Genomic DNA, 18,454 nt, shown 5'->3' with positions numbered 1-18,454 from the left:
GGTCCCAAGATGTAACTGCAGTAAATCTCTGATAATCAGGCACCTTTGGGATGGAGATTTATAGTTTTATTTTTAGAGGTACAGCGTGGAAACAGGTCATTAGGCCCACCGAGTCCGCACTGACCATCGAACACCCGTCACACTAGCTCCATGTTATCCCACTTTCTCATCCACTCCCTACACACTAGGGGGCAATTTGCAAGAGGGTCTATTAACCTACAAACCCGCTAGTCTTAGAGATGTGGGGGGAGTCCGGAGCACCCGGAGAATACCCACGTGGGTCATGGGGAGAACGTGCAAACTCCACACACACGCACACACACACATACATCATCCATGGTCAGGATCTTGTGCCTGGGTGAGGTCTGCTGTGTGGTTTTACCAGGTTGGATGCAAAGCAAAGCATTTCACTGTGACAATGAAGTAGCATTGAAACCATTAGTGAGTGATCCGGGTTCGATCCTGACTATGGTTGCTGCCTGTACGGAGTTTGTACCTTCACCCTATGACCTGTGTGGGTTTTCTCTGAGATCTTTGGATTCCTCCCACTCTTCAAGGACGTACAGGTTTGTAGATTAATTGGCTTCAATAAAGTATGTAGGGCAGTGTTTGTGTGCGGGGATCGCTGGTCGGCGCTGACTCGCTGGGCCGAAGGGCCTGTTTCCGCACTGTATCTCTAAACTAAACGACGGGACGAGTGCAGAAAGGGATCTGACAGCTAAACATGTCCGGTCTCCATGATAATCAAGCAACAGGCAAGGGTTGTACTGGAGCCATGGGAACCTGGCTTCACCAGGAAACAGCACTGCACCAAGGCTGCACGTCTCAATGGTGTGTGTGTCGTCACTCAGCAACCATCAGCTACACACACGTCAGTGACAAGCCCTGGCAACATCGGGACAGGGAGAGGGAGGTAAAGGGGGAGAGAGACACGGGGGAGAGAGACACAGAGAGAGAGAGGGAGAGAGACAGAGAGAGGGGGAGAGAGAGACAGAGAGAGAGAGAGAGAGAGAGAGAGAGAGAGAGAGAGAGAGAGAGAGAGAGAGAGACAGACAGACAGAGAGAGAGAGAGAGAGAGAGAGAGAGAGAGAGAGAGGCAGAGAGAGAGAGAGAGAGAGAGAGACAGAGAAAGGGGGAGACAGAGAGAAAGAGAGGGGAGAGAGAGAGAGAGAGAGAGAGAGAGAGAGAGAGAGACAGAGATAGAGACAGGGAGACAGAGACATTAACAGGCGGTTAGATTAGGGGAAGGGGAGGTGCAACGAGACCTGGGTGTGCCTGTACATCGGTCGCTGAAAGTAAGCTTGCAGGTACAGCAGGCAGTGAAGAAAGCCAATGGCATGTTGGCCTTCATTGCGAGAGGATTTGAGTTTAGGAGCAAAGAGGTCCTACTGCAGCTGTACAGGCCCCTGGTGAGACCGCACCTGGAGTATTGTGTGCAATTTTGGTCTTCTAATTTGAGGAAGGACATTATTGCTATTGAGGGAGTGCCGCGTAGGTTCACCTGGTTAATTCTCGGGATGGCAGGACTGACGTATAATGAAAAAATGGGTCGACTGGACTTGTATTCGCTGGAATTTAGAAGGATGAAGGATTGATCTAATAGAAACATCAAATTCTTAGAGGATTGGACAGGCTGGATGCAGGAAAAATGTTCCCCATGTTGGGGAGAGTCCAGAACCAGGGGTCACACAATAAGGGGTAGGCCATTTGGGACTGAGATGAGGAAAAACGTATTCACCCAGAGAGTTGTGAATCTGTGGAATTCTCTGCCACATCAGGCAGTGGAGGCCAATTCACTGGATGCTTTCAAGAGAGAGTTAGATTTAGGTGTTTGTGCTAAGGGAATCAAGGGATATGGGGAGAAAGCAGGAATGGGGCACTGATTTTAGATAATCAGCCATGATCATATTGAATGGTGGTGCTGGCTCGAAGGGCCGAATGGCCTACTCCTGCATCTATTGTCTATGTTTCTATGATATACTTCTAGCAGGTGACCCTTCAATGCAAGACATTCCAGAGAAAGCAATCTTGATTTCCATTCCCAAATCTAAACCAATCCCAAATCAAATTCAAATCTAAACCATTCCCAATCCAGGTTCAGGGAGAGGCATTAGACAGAAGATACAACACAGGCCCAGAAGTTCATGAATCCATAAATTCTAGGAGCAGAATTAGGCCATTCGGCCCATCAAGTCTACTCCGCCATTCAATCATGGCTGATCTATCTCTCCCTCCTAACCCCATTCTCCTGCCTTCTCCCCATAACCCGACACCCGTACTAATCAAGAATCTATCTATCTCTACATTAAAAATATCCACTGACTTGGCCTCCACCGCTGTCCTTGGCAATGAATTCCACAGATTCACCACCCTCTGACTGAAGAAATTCCTCCTTTCTAAAAGAACGTCCTTTTGTTCTGAGACTGTGGTCCTAGACTCTCCCACTAGTGGAAACATCCTCTCGGCGTCCACTCTATCCAGCTTTGAGAGGCGTGTCATGGGGATTGGGGTGAAGTGGTTTCTCTCACCTGCTGACAGGTAATTAGGAGCGCTGTCCACACAAAGAACCCCGAGACACCCTGGGCAGCGGTGGTCATCAGGAAAATCGGCTCTTCCAGTGGCGTGGGGGTGTCGGGCAACCAGGAGACACCGGGGTTGGCCAGGGTGGTGCTGGAGCCGGGCTCGGGGGCCACCATCGCCGCGGAGAAGGTGCCGACAACGGCGGAGATCCTGTCGTTGTTGTTGTTGTTGAGGGGCCCGCTGTTCATCTGAAGAGAAGGATACGGGCGACACGTAAATGCAGAGGAATGGGCGAGTGCGAGGCACCACAGCAGTAGAGCAGAGTTTTTAAGTTTAGTCTACAGATACCGCGCGGAAAAACAGGCCCTTCGGCCCACCGAGACCGCGCCGACCACTGATCCCCGCACACTAACACTATCCTATACCCACTAGGGACAATTTACATTTTCACCAAGCCAATTAATCTACAAACCTGCACGTCTTTGGAGTGCGGGAGGAAACCGGAGAAAATCCACATGATCACAAGAACATACAAACTTCGTACAGACAGCACCCGTGGTCAGGACCGAACCCGGGTCTCTGGCCGTGATGCTACTGTTGCGCCACTGTGCCGCCCCTGACCTCAGGCGCTGTCTGAGCGGAGTTTGCAAGTTCTCCCTGCGACCATATCGTTTTTCACTGGACACTCCTCTATCGGTTTCCTCCCTTAGTTTAGTTTATAGTCACGTGTACAGAGGTACAGTGACAAGCTTTTTGTTGCGTGCTAACCACTCAGTGGGAAGACAATACATGATTACAATCGAGCCATCCACAGTGTTCAGATGCATGATATAGGGAATAACGTTTGCCCAGTAACGTCTGACTGCAGATAGTCTGAAGGTTTCTAATGAGGTAGATAGTAGTTCAGCACTGCTCTCAAGTTGTGGTAGGATGGTTCAGTTGCCTGATAACAGCTGGGAAGAAACTGTTCCTGAATCTGGAGGTGTGCGTTGGCTGATGGGAGAGGGTGCGACTGGTCCTTGATGATGCTGCTGGCCTTGCCGAGGCAGCGTGAGGTGTAGACGGAGTTGATGGAAGGGAGGTTGGTTTGCGTGATGGTCTTCATTGAGGTTGACGTTAGGTCAGGACCGCTCTCCAGTTGGAGGTAGGATGGTTCAGTTGCCTGATAACAGTTGGGAAGAAACTGCCCCTGAATCAGGAGGTGTGCGTTTTCACACACACTGAGGACTGAGATGAGGAAAAACCTTTAAACCCAGAGAGTTGTGAATCTGTGGAATTCGCTGCCACAGAAGGCAGTGGAGGCCAATTCACTGGATGTCTTCAAGGGTGAGTTAGATATACAATAGTTCCCAGGGCTAACGGAATCAAGGGAAATGGGGAAATGTATGAGCCATGATCATATAGAATGGCGGTGCTGGCTCGAAGGGCCGAATGGCTAGCTCCTGCACCTATTTTCTATGTTTCTTGCCAGATGGGAGAGAGGAGACGAGGGAGAGTGGTCCCAAGAGGTTCACAGCTGAGTTCTGGTAAAGGGAATGTAGCCGCTAATTTAAATCTAGCTCACAACACTCTGCGCAAACAGCAATGTGATCAACACAGGCGAGCTGATCGTTGAGGGGAAAATATTGACTGGGTCTCCGGAGAGAGTGCCTGCTCTCCAAAACAGTCCAGGACAGGTATCACATCCCAGCTGCACTCCTGAACATGCAACAGCACAACGCAACAACAGGCCATTTGGCCCACAATGTCTCTGCCGGACATGATGCCCAGTTACAAGAAAAGCATGTCGTGAAACACCACCTATTCCATCTCCCCAGAGATGCTGCCTGTCCCGCTGCGTTACTCCAGCTTTTTGTCTATCTCTTACATACATATACATGTATATATGTAGACGCACACACACACACAATAATAATAGTGCAAAAAGACAAAATTAATGCCCCCAGTATATGTAGTTCAGAGCTTATTTGGTTGTAGTGTTTTTTCATAGCCCACTAAGTTACTCCAGCATTTTGTGTCTTTCGTCGGTGCTAACCAGCATCTGCAGTTCCTTCTTACAATAATCTAATTCAGCTCACAACACTCTCTTTCCCACAGCCCCACAGTTTACAGGCCAACTCCTTGGTGGCACATAGTGACAGGATGTGACTCGATTCCTTCAGTTGCAGAAGATCAAAGGCTTCAGAGAGTGTGATGGGAGGGGGCGGGGCAAGGCAGTGCATGGATGAGGTGTGACAGACACAAAAAAGCTGGAGTAACTCAGCGGGACAGGCAGCATCTCTGGAGAGAAGGAATGGGTGACATTTATCGGGTCGAGGACCTTCTTCAGACCTGAAATGTCACCCATTCCTTCTCTCCAGAGATGCTGCCTGTCCCGCTGAGTTACTGCAGCTTTTTGTGTCTGTCTTCGGTTTAAACCAGCATCTACAGTTCCTTCCTGCACACGGATGGGCTCGTTCAGTAGCAGCCCGAGGTGAATCTTACAAAAGGCAGGGTTGGATAAACCTTCCGCATCGCCAGGCCAGGCAACACTCTGGCACCTCGGCAGATATTCATTGAGAGAGGGGGGAGGGAAAAGAATGCCTGCCATTGCCACAGGTTGCTGTGCCGACCAGTCGACAGAGGACCATGAAACCGTTTAAAGGCGGCACAGTGGCGCAACGGTAGAGTTGCTGCCTCACAGCGCCAGAGACCCGGGTTCCATCCCGACCAGGTGTGTATCTATCTGCACACTGTAAATGGATCGAGTGTAATCATGTATCGTCTTTCTGCTGACAGGTTAGCATGCAACAAGAAGCTAACCAAGGTCCTGTTTCCATGCTGTATCTCTACAACTAATAGTCGGTGCATGTTGGTGTGGTCGGCAAGTTCCAGGACCATCAACCAGAGAACTGGTCCAGAGACACAGGTTCAAATCCCACTGTGGCAGCTGGGGTTATTAAAATTCACGTAATTAAATTAATCCCGGATTAAAAGGTAATCAGTGGAATTTTAACCGAGAAACTGGCAGATTTTTGTTCAATTTCAAATATTACCACCCCCCCCTTGTCTCTTTCCCGAATCCCCACTATCCACAGGTGTAGTTTAGTTTAGTTTAGAGATACACCGCGGAAACAGGCCCTTCGACCCACCAAGTCCGCGCCGACCAGCGATCCCAGCCCACTCGCACTATCCTACACACACTAGGGACAATTTGCAATTACACCAATCCAATCAAACTACAAACCTGTACGTTTTTGGAGTGTGGGAGAAAGCGAATATCTCGGAAAAAACCCACGTGGGTCACGGGGAGAACGTGCAAACACCGTGCAGGCAGCACCCGTGGTCAGGATCGAACCCGGGTCTCCGGCGCTGAAAGGCAGCAACTCTACCGCTGCACCACCGTGCCACACTTAATTTAGGCACGAGAGAGGTACAGTATGGAAACAGGCCCTTCGGCCATCGATCATCTGGTGTGCACCCATTTTTGTACTATCATCTACCACTACTATCCCCTCCTTCCCTCACCTCTCAAGCAATGAACGATGATTAGTAACCAGGGGCGGCATGGTGGCGCAGCGGTAGAGTTGCTGCCTTACAGCACTTGCAGCGCCCGAGACCCGGTTTCCATCCTGACCACTGGTGCTGTTTGTACGGAGTTTGTACGTTCTCCACGAGACCCACTAAACCAGCCTGGCCTCACTTCCCTGCGTTCTCCTGCACACTGTGGCCTTCAGGCTTGTCTGAGCTCCAAGAGATTCCTTTCCAATGACGTTCACTCTATGAACAAATAAATGCTGCTCGGGTGGCACGGTGGGGCAGCGGTCGAGTTGCTGCCTCATAGTGCCAGAGACCCGGGTTCCAAGTGTGTGTGCAGGATAGTGCTAGTGTGTGGGGATCGCTGGTCGGTGCGGACTCGGTGGGTCGAAGGGCCTGTTTCCACGCTGTATCTCTAAACTAAACTAAACCAGCATATGTGTGCTCTGAGGTATTCCTTCCCGATCACATTCACTCTCTGAACAAATAAACGTTGCTCAATTCCTCTCTAAACATTACAAGCCCAGAAGGTAAATAGAAGATGCCACAGAATGGAAATTTCACCTACGGTCTAGGCTGTTACACCGACTCCGATCAATAGTCACTCGCCCAGATTCACACACACTCCACGAAGTGCTGGAGTAACTCAGCGGGTCAAACAGTATCGCTGGAGAACGTGGACAGTAAACGTTGGGATAGTCCCAGCCTCAACTACCTCTTCTGGCGGCTCGATCCACACACCCGCCACCCTTTGTGTGAGGGTGTATGGAACGAGCTGCCAGAGGAGGTAGTTGAGGCAGGGACTATTCTATCGTTTAAGAAACAGTTAGACAGGTACATGGATAGGACAGGTTTGGAGGGATATGGACCAAACGTGAGCAGGTGGGACTAGTGTAGCTGGGATATGTTGGCCGGTGTGGGCAAGTTGGGCGGAAGGGCCTGTTTCCACACTGTATCACTCTATGACAGGGTGGCACAGTGATGCAGCGGCAGAATCGCTGCTTTCCTCGGGTTCCATCGGCGGGTCAAGACGTCCTGATGCGGCAACTCGACTCGAAACGTCGACCATCCCTTTGCCTCCACAGATGCTGACTGGTCCGCCGAGTTTCCCACCCCCTCCCCAATTCTACCCTTCCTGTTTAAAGACCAAAGGGCGGACAAACAGCCTGCCAGGAAGTATTTTGTACTTAACGGCGCCATCTCCTTTAGTAACCTCTCAGCCGGCTTCCTGTGAGGCGGATTCGTGACATGGTCAGGGAGCGAAGTGGACCAGCAGCGGGTTGTAGATTCCCGGAACGGAAAAGGCAAATACGACCCAAGACAGGACAGGAAAGGACTGTCTGCAAAATCAACGCTCAGGGTTCCTTTTGTTATAGAAGGGAGAGGTGGATTTACCTGGCAATGTTACAGGCCACAGTCACACTTGACCAAGGCGAGAGGCAAGCACACGCACGCATACACATAGACATATACACACACACACAGGGACACACACATGCACGCATACACACACACACACACACACAGGGACACACACACACACACATACACATAGACATATACACACACACACAGGGACACACACACGCACGCACGCATACACATATACACCCACACACCCACATATACACATAGACATATACACACACACAGGGGCACACACACACACACACACTCTTTAACAACATGCCGAGACCTATTCTTCTCAAACAGCAGACGTGAACAGTAGCAGGTTCTCAGACAGCTGCCACTTGTACATGGTCTTTGTTTTGTTTAGAGATACAGCGTGGAAACAGGCCCTTCGGCCCATCGGGTCCGCGCCGACACACGATCACCCCGTACACTAGCGTGTGATTCTGCCGGACCCGCTGAGTTACTCCAGCTTCTAAGATACGATACGACAGAACGTTATTTATCCCAGAAGGGAAATTGGTCTGCCAACAGTCATAAAACACAAAATACATGAAATTAAAGTGACGAGTGGCAAGGATTGGTGATGTGCAAAGATTGGCGAGGAGGTAGGGGGGGGGGGGGGGGGGGGGGGTCAGTCTTGTACATGGATTTAGTTTAGTTTAGAGATACAACATGAAAACAGGGCCGTTGGCCAACTGAATCCATGCAGACCATCGATCACCTGTTCACATTAGTTCTATTTACCCCACTCTCTTATCCACTCCCTACACACCAGGGCCAATTTACAGAGGGCCAAGTAACTGTACATCCTTAAATGTGGGAGAAAACAGGCCCTTCAGCCCACCAGGTCCGTGCCGACCAGCAAGTTTCCTGCACCCACTAGGGACAATTTTTACATTTACACCAAGCCATATCCCTCCATTCCCTGCACTTCCGTGTGTCTATCTAAAAGCCTCTTGAACACCACTATCGTATCTGCCTCCACCAACACCCCTAGCAGCGCCATCCTCTGTGTAAAAAAAGCTTGCCCCTGCATATCTCCTTTAAACTTCCCCCTCTCACCTTAAAACTATGCTCTCTACTCTTTGACATTTCCACCCTGGGAAAAAAAGGTTCTGACTGTCCCTGCCGCTCAGAATTGTAAATCATAAGTGAATGGAGTAGAATTAGGCCATTTGGTCCATCAAGCCTACTCCGCCATTCAATCATGGTTGATCTATCTCTCCCTCCTAACCCCATTCACTAGCCTTTTGCCCATAACCCCTGACACCCGTACTAATCAAGAATCTATCTATCACTGCCTTAAAAATATCCATTGACTTGGCCTCCACAGCCGTCTTTGGCAAAGAATTCCACAGATTCAACACCCATCAGTCTATGCTTCTATCAAATCTCCTCTTAGCCTCCAACATTCCAGATTAATTCTGTTTTACTTCTCACAGATGCCGCTCGACCCGCTGTGAGTTCCGGGTATTGGCTGCTATTATTTCCGATTTCCAACTCCTGCACCTTGATTTAGTGTACGGGTTAGTCAGCAACAAATTGCTTCTCCCAATCAGATTTTTTTTGTGAGTCAGTCTTTAAGAAGAGTCCCGGCCCGACATGTTGTCTGTCCATTCCCTCTGCAGATGTGATGCTTGACCCGCCGAGTTTAGAAATACAGCGCGGAAACGGGCCCTTCGGCCCACCGAGCCCGCGCACACTCACAATATCGTACACACACACAAGGAACAATTTACAGTTTTATCAAAGCCAATTAACCGACAAACCTGAACTAATTTGGAGTGTGGGAGGAAATCGGAGAGCTTGAAGAAATCTAAGGTGACTGGGAGAAGCAATTCGTACAAACTCCGTACAGACAGCACCCATAGTCAGGATGGAATGCTGGTCTCTAGCGCTGTGAGGCAGCAGCTCTACCGCTGGTAGACAAAAGTTCTGGAGAAACTCAGCGGGTGCAGCAGCATCTATGGAGCGAATGTTTCGGGCCGAAACCCTTCTTCTACTCAAACTCTACCACTGCACCACCCAAAGTTCCTCCAGCACTTTGTGCTTTGCTCAAGACTCCAGCGTCTGCAGTTCCTTGCGCCTGGGCTGATTGTTTTTTTATGTTTGCATCACCCAGGTGTGTCATGTCCTCTTGAGTATTTGAAGCTCAGGCCTGTTATAACACGTCGATAACATGGAGGCATGTTTGTCAGCAAATTTCCATCAGTAACTTCCAGTGACCTGTCCCTACTGAATAATGAACCAGGGCTGAATGTGAACATACAACTTTCACCTGATATTTTTACACATAACAGCACAACTACAGGCCCTTCGGCCCACAATGTCTGTGCCGAACGTGATGCCAAGACCATCTCATAGACTTACACAGTGGGGAAATAGGCCCTCCAGCCTAACTTGCCCACACCGACCAACATGACCCATCTGCACTAGTCTCACCTGGCCTTGTTTGGCCCATATCTCTCTAAACCTAACCTATCCAAGTATAGATACAAAATGCTGGAGTAACTCAGCGAGTCAGGCAGCATCTCTGGAGAGAGGAAGTAGATGGCATCTCTGGTCTAAACCCATCTTTGGACACGGTGCCGCAGCGGTAGAGCTGCTGCCTCACAGCGCCAGAGACCAGGGTTCGATCCTGACTACGGGTGCTGTATGTGCGGAGTTTGTACGTTCTCCCCGTGACCCGAGTGGGTTTTCTCCGGGTGCTCCAGTTTCCTCCCACACTCCAAAGGCGTACAGGTTTGCAAGCTAATTGGCCTTGGTGAAATTGTAAATTGTCTCTAGTGTGTGTAGGATAGTGTTAGTGTCGGGGATCGCTGGTCGGCGCGGACTCGGTGGGCAGCAGGGCCCGTTTCCGCACTGTATCTCTAAACTAAAATGTTCTGACTGTCTACTTATCTATGCCTCTCATAATACACTTCTATCAGTTTAGTTTAGTTTAGAGATACAGCATGGAAACAGGCCCTTGGGCCCACCGAGGCCGTGCCGACCAGCGATCCCTGTACACTAGCACTATACTACACACACTAGAGACAATTCACAATTTATCAAAACCAATTAACCTACAAACCTGTACGTCTTTGGAGTGTGGGAGGAAACCAGAGCACCCGGAGAAAACCCACACGGGTCACGGGGAGAACGTGCAAACTCCGTACAGACAGTACCCGAGATCAGAATTGAACCTGGGTCTCTGGCGCTGTGAGGCAGCAACTCTACCACCATCTGTCATAGAGTGATACAACCTGGAAACAGGCCCGTCAGCTCAACCTGCCCACCAGCACATCCCAGCTACACTAGTCCCACCTGCCTGCGTTTGGACCATATCCCTCCAAATCTGTCCTATCCATGTACCTGTCTAACTGTTTCTTAAATGTTGGGATAGTCCCAGCCTCAACCCCAGCCTTTGGAGTTTGTACGTTCTCCCCGTGACTACGTAGGTTTTCTCTGGTTTCCTCCCATACTCCAAAGATGAGCTGGTTTGTAGTTTAATTGGATCCGGAAAATCATCCTTCGTGTGTGTGTAGGATAGAACTGGTGTACGGGTGATCGATGGTCGGCATGGACTTGGTGGGCCGAAGGGCCTGCGTCCGTGCTGTATCTCAGAACTAAACTAAACTAAACCGCCCAGTGTAAATTTCCCCTAGCGTGTGGTGAGTGGATGAGAATGAGGGATAACACCATTTCTGTCTTAACTCGCAGTTTCCACATAAAAGAAGTACAGAATTCACTTCTTCAGCAAACATTGTTAATAGCCTTGCTATTAGTGTTGGTACACTGCTTTCCAGCTTCAGAAATAGACATTGGAGCCTCTTTTGGAACATATATGTATCGTCCCAGTTATTTCCAGCGTCTTCCAATCCCCATCACCTGTCCATGAAATCAGAGGATTTTTTTTTGTAGGGATACAGCGAGGAAGTCGGCTCCTTTGCCCAACGAGTCCTCGCCGACCAGCACTATCCGACGCACCAGGGACAATGTACAATTTACAGAAGCCAATGAACCAACCGGGAACAAAGGAGGACCCCGCGTGGGGGGACTGCCGTGGGGGGGGGAGGGTAGGAGAATACAAAGGCGGACCTGGCACAGGATGCTTTGTGACTTTGTTGGTGCCCTTTATGTGGTGACTATTGGCATACCTTGGGTACGCAAGCAAAGAATTTCACTGGCACAATAAAGCATTCATTCATGCATTCAAACTAATGCTAACAGGTGATCGATGGTCGGTGTGGGTAGACAGAAATGCTAGAGAAACTCAACGGGTAAGGCAGCATCTACGGAGCGAAGGAATAGGTGACGCTTCGGGTCGAGTCCCTTCTTCAGATGGTGCCTCACCCGCTGCATTTCTGCAGCATTTGATTTTTCCAGCATCTGCAGTTCTTTCTTAAACAGATGGTCGGTGTGGGCTCAGTGGCCGAAGGGGCTATTTCCACTCTGCATCTCTAAACACCAATCTTGATGGCACCACCTTCCCATCTCACCTGTTGCCGCCATCTTAGAACTGGAGAGAAACTAACTAATTAAAATGACTGCTATTACGAACACCACAGAAGGAAGAGAACGGATTCGAGACACAGCACGGAAATGGAACTGTAATCTCAGAGACAACAAGGCCGTTTCCAGAACACTCAGATATGAAAATCCAAGATGAAAACTTGTGACTGAATACGTCCAACACCTCCCAGAGGGAATAAAAGATTATATTGTTATATTAGCTAATCGGGGACAGGCTATTTTTTTTTGCTACATCCTGGTTAATGATGACAATTGGGTGCGTGTGTCATTTGCTGATGCAGGTTGTTTACATGAGAGGGATATGAGACAACAAGAGCCTGTTTACTGTCCCCAGTAATCTCACGCTGCCTCGGCAAGGCCAGCAGCGTAATCAAGGACCAGTCGCACCCCGGCCACTCCCTCTTCTCCCCTCTCGTCGGGCAAAAGGTACAGAAGTGTGAAAATGCACACCTCCAGATTCAGGGACAGTTTCTTCCCAGCTGGTAGCAGGCAACTGAACCATCCTACCACAACCAGAGAGCAGTGTTGAACTACTATCTACCTCATTGGAGACCCTCGGACTATCCTTGATCGGACATTGCTGGCTTTGTTTTGTACTAAACATTATTCCCTTTATCATGTATCTGTACATTGTAAATGGCTCGATTGTAATCATGTATTTTCTTTTGAGTCTGAAGAAGGATCTCGACCCGAAACGTCGCCCATTCCTTCTCTCCATAGATGCTGTCGCACCCGCTGAGTTACTCCAGCATTTTGTGTCTACCTTGCATTGTCTTTCCGCTGCCTAGTTAGCACGCAACAAAAGCTTTTCACTGTACCTCGATACACGTGACAATAAACTAAAACTGCTGTTCTAAAACCCACAGAGATTTATGACGGGGGGGAGACAATAAAACAGACAAACGTACTAAAATACAATTTGAAAATCCAAACTCTCCACTTAGAAACTATTTCTTTGGACCAGAGGGGTTGCAGAATAAATGTAATCTACATCACAAAACGTTTGAACATTCTCAGCATGAAACTGGACACCAGAAGCCAAAGCTCAAACGTTAGGCAGTAAGTTATGGAAGTGTGGTATTTTAAACTGTTTTCTAAAAAAAGGGTGAGGGGCGTGTTTGACCAAAATAAATCACACCACCTTCTCCACCCCCTCCCCTACCCCTCCTCTCCCTCCCAAAAACAAAACAGTGCAATCCACAGGACCCAAACAACGTGGACAAATGCTTCTTTCCCTCCCCCCCCCTCTCGTCGTCTCTCCCCCCCCCGTCCCCTCTCTCTCCCCCTTTCCTCCTTACCCCATCCCTCTCCTCCTCTCTCTCTATCCCCTTCCCTCCATCCCCCTTTCTCTCCCCCCTTCCCTCCGTCCTCTCTCTCTTTCTCTCCCCCCCCTTCCCCTCCCCCACTCACTTTTGGTGCAACGGTTTTTTTTTAAAATCCTCCAGGAGGAAGGCATTCTGCAACGTGTAACATTGCATTGCATTGTATTTAATATATGGGGTTGCATTCAATGCCCACGTTTAAGGATTGCAGCTTGGCTCGGACTAAAGGAGCAACAAGGCAGTGGGATTTGCAGTGCGCTGGTTAAAAAAAAATTACTTAATTTACCGCAAATTTTATCAGATCGAAGCGCATTTCTTCCAGAGGCGTTCTTGCCTCCCCCCCTCTCCCCTCACTCCACCCCCCCCCCCTCTCTCCCCCCCCCCTCCCTCTCCTTACCAAAGATCCCTCTCTCTCCTCCCCCATCTTTGCTTCTACCCCCCCACCCCCCCCCCCTCCCTCCTCTCTCCTCCCTCCCTTTCAAGAGAGAGTTAGATTTAGCTCTTGGGGCTAATGGGAGAAGGGGGATATATGGGGAGAAGGCAGGAACGGGGTACTGATTGGGGATGATCACATTGAATGGCGGTGCTGGCTCGAAGGGCCGAATGGCCTACTCCTGCACCTATTTTTCCGTTTCTCTCCCTCTCTCCCCCCAACCCCCCCCTTTCCCTCCATTCTCTCACAACACCCCCCCCCCCCTCAACTCCTCTCTTTCCCCGTCTCCCCTCCCTTCACTCCCCCTGACTCTCCCCCTCTTTCTCCCGCCCTCCCCTCCCTCCCTCCCTCCCTCCCTCTCTCTCACACACACACACTTTCTCCCCCTCTCTTTCTCTCCCTCTGTATCCCCCTCTCCCTCTCACTCCCTCCCCCCCCCTCCCTCCCTCTCTCCCTCTCCCTCCCCTCTCCCTCCCTCCTCTCCCTCTCTCCCTCATTTCTCTCTCTCTCTCTCATCCCTCTCTCCCTCCCTCCATCACTCCATCCCTCTCTCCCTCTCTCCCTCGCCCTCCCTCCCTCCCTCCATCCCTCCCTCATCCATCCCTCCCTCATCCATCCCCCTCCTCTTCTCCCTCCTCCTCTCCTCCTTCCCTCTCTTTCCCCCTCCCTCATCCTTCCCTCCCTCATCCTTCCCTCCCTCATCCATCCCTCCTCTCTTTCTCCCTCCCACTCTCCTCTTCCCTCCCTCATGCTCCCCTCCCTCCATCCTTCCCTCCCTCATCCATCCCTCCTCTCTTTCCCCCTCCTCCTCTCCTCCTTCCCTCCCTCATGCTCCCCTCCCTCATCCTTCCCTCCCTCCCTCCATCCCTCCTCCTTCTTTCCCTCCCTCCCTCATCCCTCCCTCCCTCATGCCCCCTCCCTCATCCTTCCCTCCCTCTCTCCCCCCTCCCTCAGTCTCCCCGCATCTTTACCGTGTGAGGGCCGCCCGCCGCTGGGCCGCGCGTTGATGGCGGGGGCCGCTCCAGCTCGAGCTCGAGCTCCAACTGTGGATGGATGGATCACTGCCCGGGGGGGGGGGGGGGGGGTGAGGGGGCGGGCCTGACGGTGATGGACAGTGGGGGGGCGGGGCCTGACGGTGATGGAGCGAAGGGGGAGGGGCGGGGTGTGTGGAGGGGGGATGGGCAGAAGGGTGAGGGGGGGAGGGGCTGACAGTGATGGGCGAAGTGGGGGGGGGGGCCTGGCGGTGATGGAGTGAAGTGGGGGGGGGGCATGGGCCTGGCGGTGATGGGAGGGACAGGGAGGGGGCGGGGCCTGGCGGTGATGGACCGAAGGGGGGAGGGGCAGCGTGGGGGGGGGGGGGGGCGGACCACATGACCCGCTTCGCTGGCTCTGCAGCCCGCGCCTGCGCACTCCCCACCCTCTCGCAGGGTGACGTCACCCCCTCCAGCCTCTTAAAGGGGCCGCGCACCAGTTTAAATCCCATTTGGAATATTTTGGAGGACCAGGAAACCAGTCAGTGTGTGTGTCTGTCCGTCTCTCTCTGTATATGTATGTGTACGCCTGTGCATCTGCGTTTGTGTGGGTCTGTTTGTGTGTGTGTGTCTGTAAGTGTGTGCCTGCCTGTCTGCAAGTGTGTGCCTGCCTGTCATGACATAATGTACATACACATTTCATATATATACACACACACACCTATTCCTTTTCTCCAGAGATGCTGCCTGTCCCGATGAGTTTCTCCAGCATGCTGTGTCTATCTTCGCTTTAAACCATCATTCAGGGGCTCGATGGGCCACTTTCCGCACTGTCAACTAAACCAAAGTCAGCCCAAGCAGTGATTTCAAGTCAAGTTGAGTTTATTGCCATGTGCACAAGTGCTGTGAGGTACAGGTAAAGTGAGAATCTTGCTGGCAGCACCACATAGGCTCAGACATAGACCCCTCCCACCCAAAAAAATTCCCATCCTTGGCATGAACTGGTGGGCCAAAAGGCCTATTCTTGTTCTTCGATGTTCAACTCTCAACATTTATTTCCAATAACTGATGAGAAGTGGCGCAGTGGTAGAGTCGCTGCCTCACAGCGCCAGGGACCAGGGTTCGATCCCGACTACGGGTGCTGTCTGTACGGAGTTTGTACATTCTCCCAGTGTCTGACCGTATGACCATCCTCCCACGTTCGAAAGATGTGCAGGTTTGTAGGTTAATTGGCTTCTGTAAAGTGTCCCCAGCAAGGGTTACTTGGGAGTTAGAAAATGCTGTTCCTCCAATTTGCACTGGGCATCACTCCAACACTGGAGGAGGCCCAGGACAGAAAGGTCAGTGTGGGAATGGGAGAGGTAGTTAAAATGGGAGATCATTTTGGCCAAAGGTCCCCAACCTGGGGTAAATTTCACCGATCCAGCGGGTACATTTGTTGATTCTGTATTTGTACATCTTTTTTCTCATTGCCTGACTGTGTTTGGTATAACGGTATCTGTTCATCAATAGTTGTTCATAAATAAGTGAAATAACATTGCTATGTGCTATTAAAGTTGCCAGGGGTAAACGGGACAAAAAAAATGTTGGGAACTCCTGGTATGGGCCAAGGCAGACTGAGCAAAGAATACTATTCTGTTCAAATGTAAGAAACCAGACTGAAGAGTTAGTTTTCTCCTCTCCCTTTTATTTATAAGTTTTAAAATGTACACAAATAACATCCATATTAAATTGCATTGTAAATAACGTTAAATAGAATCAGGAATAAAGAACTGTACATTAGACATCGAGACAGGTCAGAGAGCACTTTCTTTTTTTTTTTAAAAAAGGGGCGGTTGGGCAAGGGGGCAGTTCAAACCATTTTACATTTCAGCAAAGTTCACATTTTGAAGTTTTCCCCAAGACAGGATAGACTCAACCCACCCCACAGAAAAGCCAACAAAATCACTGCCAGGAACACTAAATGGTCAAACTAACATAGTTACAGGACACTTCCATTTGTTGCTTTATTGCAGGCATTAAACCCAGAGCTTAAAAATCAGTGCACTCCCCTCAAAGAGCAAAGTTATATCTGCATTACCAATAAAAAGGTGTTTTCCTCCGTTTTAAAATCGCAAACAGGTATTCTAGTCTTGCATGGCCCCTAACTAGTCAGGCTGTGTCACTTCTGAAAATAAAATCCAGGTCAGGCAAGACAAACACATGCTGTGCACAGGCTAAAATTTGGGAGTGATTACAAAATGAACCAAGCCAGAAGTCTTGAAGCCACTAATCGTTAATTCCCTTAAAGTCTTGCCAGTAGCCAAAATACATACACGTACACACACACACATTCAGAAAACGGTTTGAAGTACAATATACAACATGGATTTGTTTTGTCATTACTCCTCTTACTTGGACCAATACAGGCCGCATGCCTGGTGCCAATCTTCAACAACGCAAACTAAAACACACGATGCCTTACAAACAAAAAAAAGGATCCGGATTTCAACGCAACTTTAATCTTCAGGATTTCGGAAAATACTAGAGCACAGGGACTGGTGTTCCTCCAAGGACAAGCGATTAATGTCTGGTTGAAAGCAGAACTTTGCAACTCCAGCTCCGAGTTAATGCAAAGTTGTTTAATTTGGATCCCGATCTTCGTCACGCAAAAAAAAAAAAAGAAAAAGGGGTACAAAAATGAAAACAAAACATTTATTTTAGCCAGTCAACCAGAGGAAGATATCCCTTGAATTCTGGTTGGAGTCAACACAACTCCTGCAGGGACCAAGTTCAGAAGAACACCAAGGAACTAGAGACAGAATCGAGTCACGAAAAGGTGGACTTATCCCCCCAGCCAACCACCCCCCTCCCCTAGCTTTTTGCACAAATCAAACCTATGTTACACCGTTCAACATCAGTACTAAGAAGCAACAGTTTTCACTTAACAATCAAAAAACTCACTATTTACACAAATACAAAAAAAAGTTTATGAAATACCAATGTTAAAAAAATAGACCGGGAAATAACTTAATGCGCATTAAATATAAAAAAACAAAATATTCGAGGGGGCCGTTAAGAATCGGTGCACATTTAATCTAAAAAAGTGACATTCAAGTTTACAGTACAGAAGGAAATGCAATTTTATTACATATTTGAGAAGAGGAGGCCATTGGCTGCCAAATAACAGGTAAGATTTTGTTTTGAGATAAATTTATTTAGGGACTAATTCCCCCCCCCCCTTCGAATTTTGCAAGCTTCTAGAATCAAACTTGCTTCCTTCCCCCCCCCCCCCCCCCCCCCCCCACCTAAACCCTAACCTGTCCAAATTCTGCCTTCTTTATGTTTTCCCTGAGGACCATCTGTGGATACAGCCTGCCAGTCTAACGCACGCATCGAGACCCTGGTTTGGCAAACGCCAAATTGCTTTGGTGTTGAGATACCTCTGCGAGTTTGCAGAACAGGCGGGACAATTGACAAAAAAAAATCCAAAAAAAATCAACCTGTAACCAAAAATGTTGCGATCCTATGGAATTTTTTTGCTTAGCATAGATTGCTTTAAAACGTGTTAGTGGTATAAAATAAGACCCTGCTAAATTTTGATGAACTCTACTGGGATGGATATAGAATCCATCAAAGAGGTCACTTTTTGCATTTTCTGTCAGAATCACCAAAGTTGCTTTTGTAATTTTAAGTGTGCGTGCGTTCAGACTGCACACAGTAGTTGTATTTTATTTTGCTGCATTTATCTCTGTCGACAACTCTCTGCGTCTGAAGGTCTGCAG

General features: G+C 49.4%; 2 protein-coding genes across 2 annotated transcripts in view; both read right to left on the bottom strand.

The window, feature by feature from the left end:
* Window positions 1-14,796, bottom strand: part of LOC129713714 (transmembrane protein 184B-like) — a 31,537-nt gene extending 16,741 nt beyond the window's left edge. The window contains exons 1-2 of the mRNA XM_055662965.1: window positions 14,691-14,796; window positions 2,529-2,768 (exon numbers count right to left, since the gene is read on the bottom strand). Coding sequence (XP_055518940.1) covers window positions 2,529-2,768 — 240 coding nt within the window. The 5' untranslated portion in view covers window positions 14,691-14,796. The remainder of the gene's footprint in view (window positions 1-2,528; window positions 2,769-14,690) is intronic.
* A 1,560-nt stretch (window positions 14,797-16,356) lies between these two features.
* LOC129713940 (casein kinase I-like) overlaps window positions 16,357-18,454 on the bottom strand; it is a 49,822-nt gene continuing 47,724 nt past the window's right edge. Inside the window, 1 exon segment of the mRNA XM_055663351.1 lies at window positions 16,357-17,328. The gene's annotated coding sequence lies outside the window, so the exon portion shown is untranslated.

The sequence above is a fragment of the Leucoraja erinacea genome, chromosome 37, assembly GCF_028641065.1.
Source record: "Leucoraja erinacea ecotype New England chromosome 37, Leri_hhj_1, whole genome shotgun sequence".
In the NCBI taxonomy this organism is placed as follows: Eukaryota; Metazoa; Chordata; class Chondrichthyes; order Rajiformes; family Rajidae; genus Leucoraja; species Leucoraja erinaceus.
Note: the sequence above shows the minus strand (reverse complement) of the source record. Positions and strands in the feature narration are given on the sequence as shown.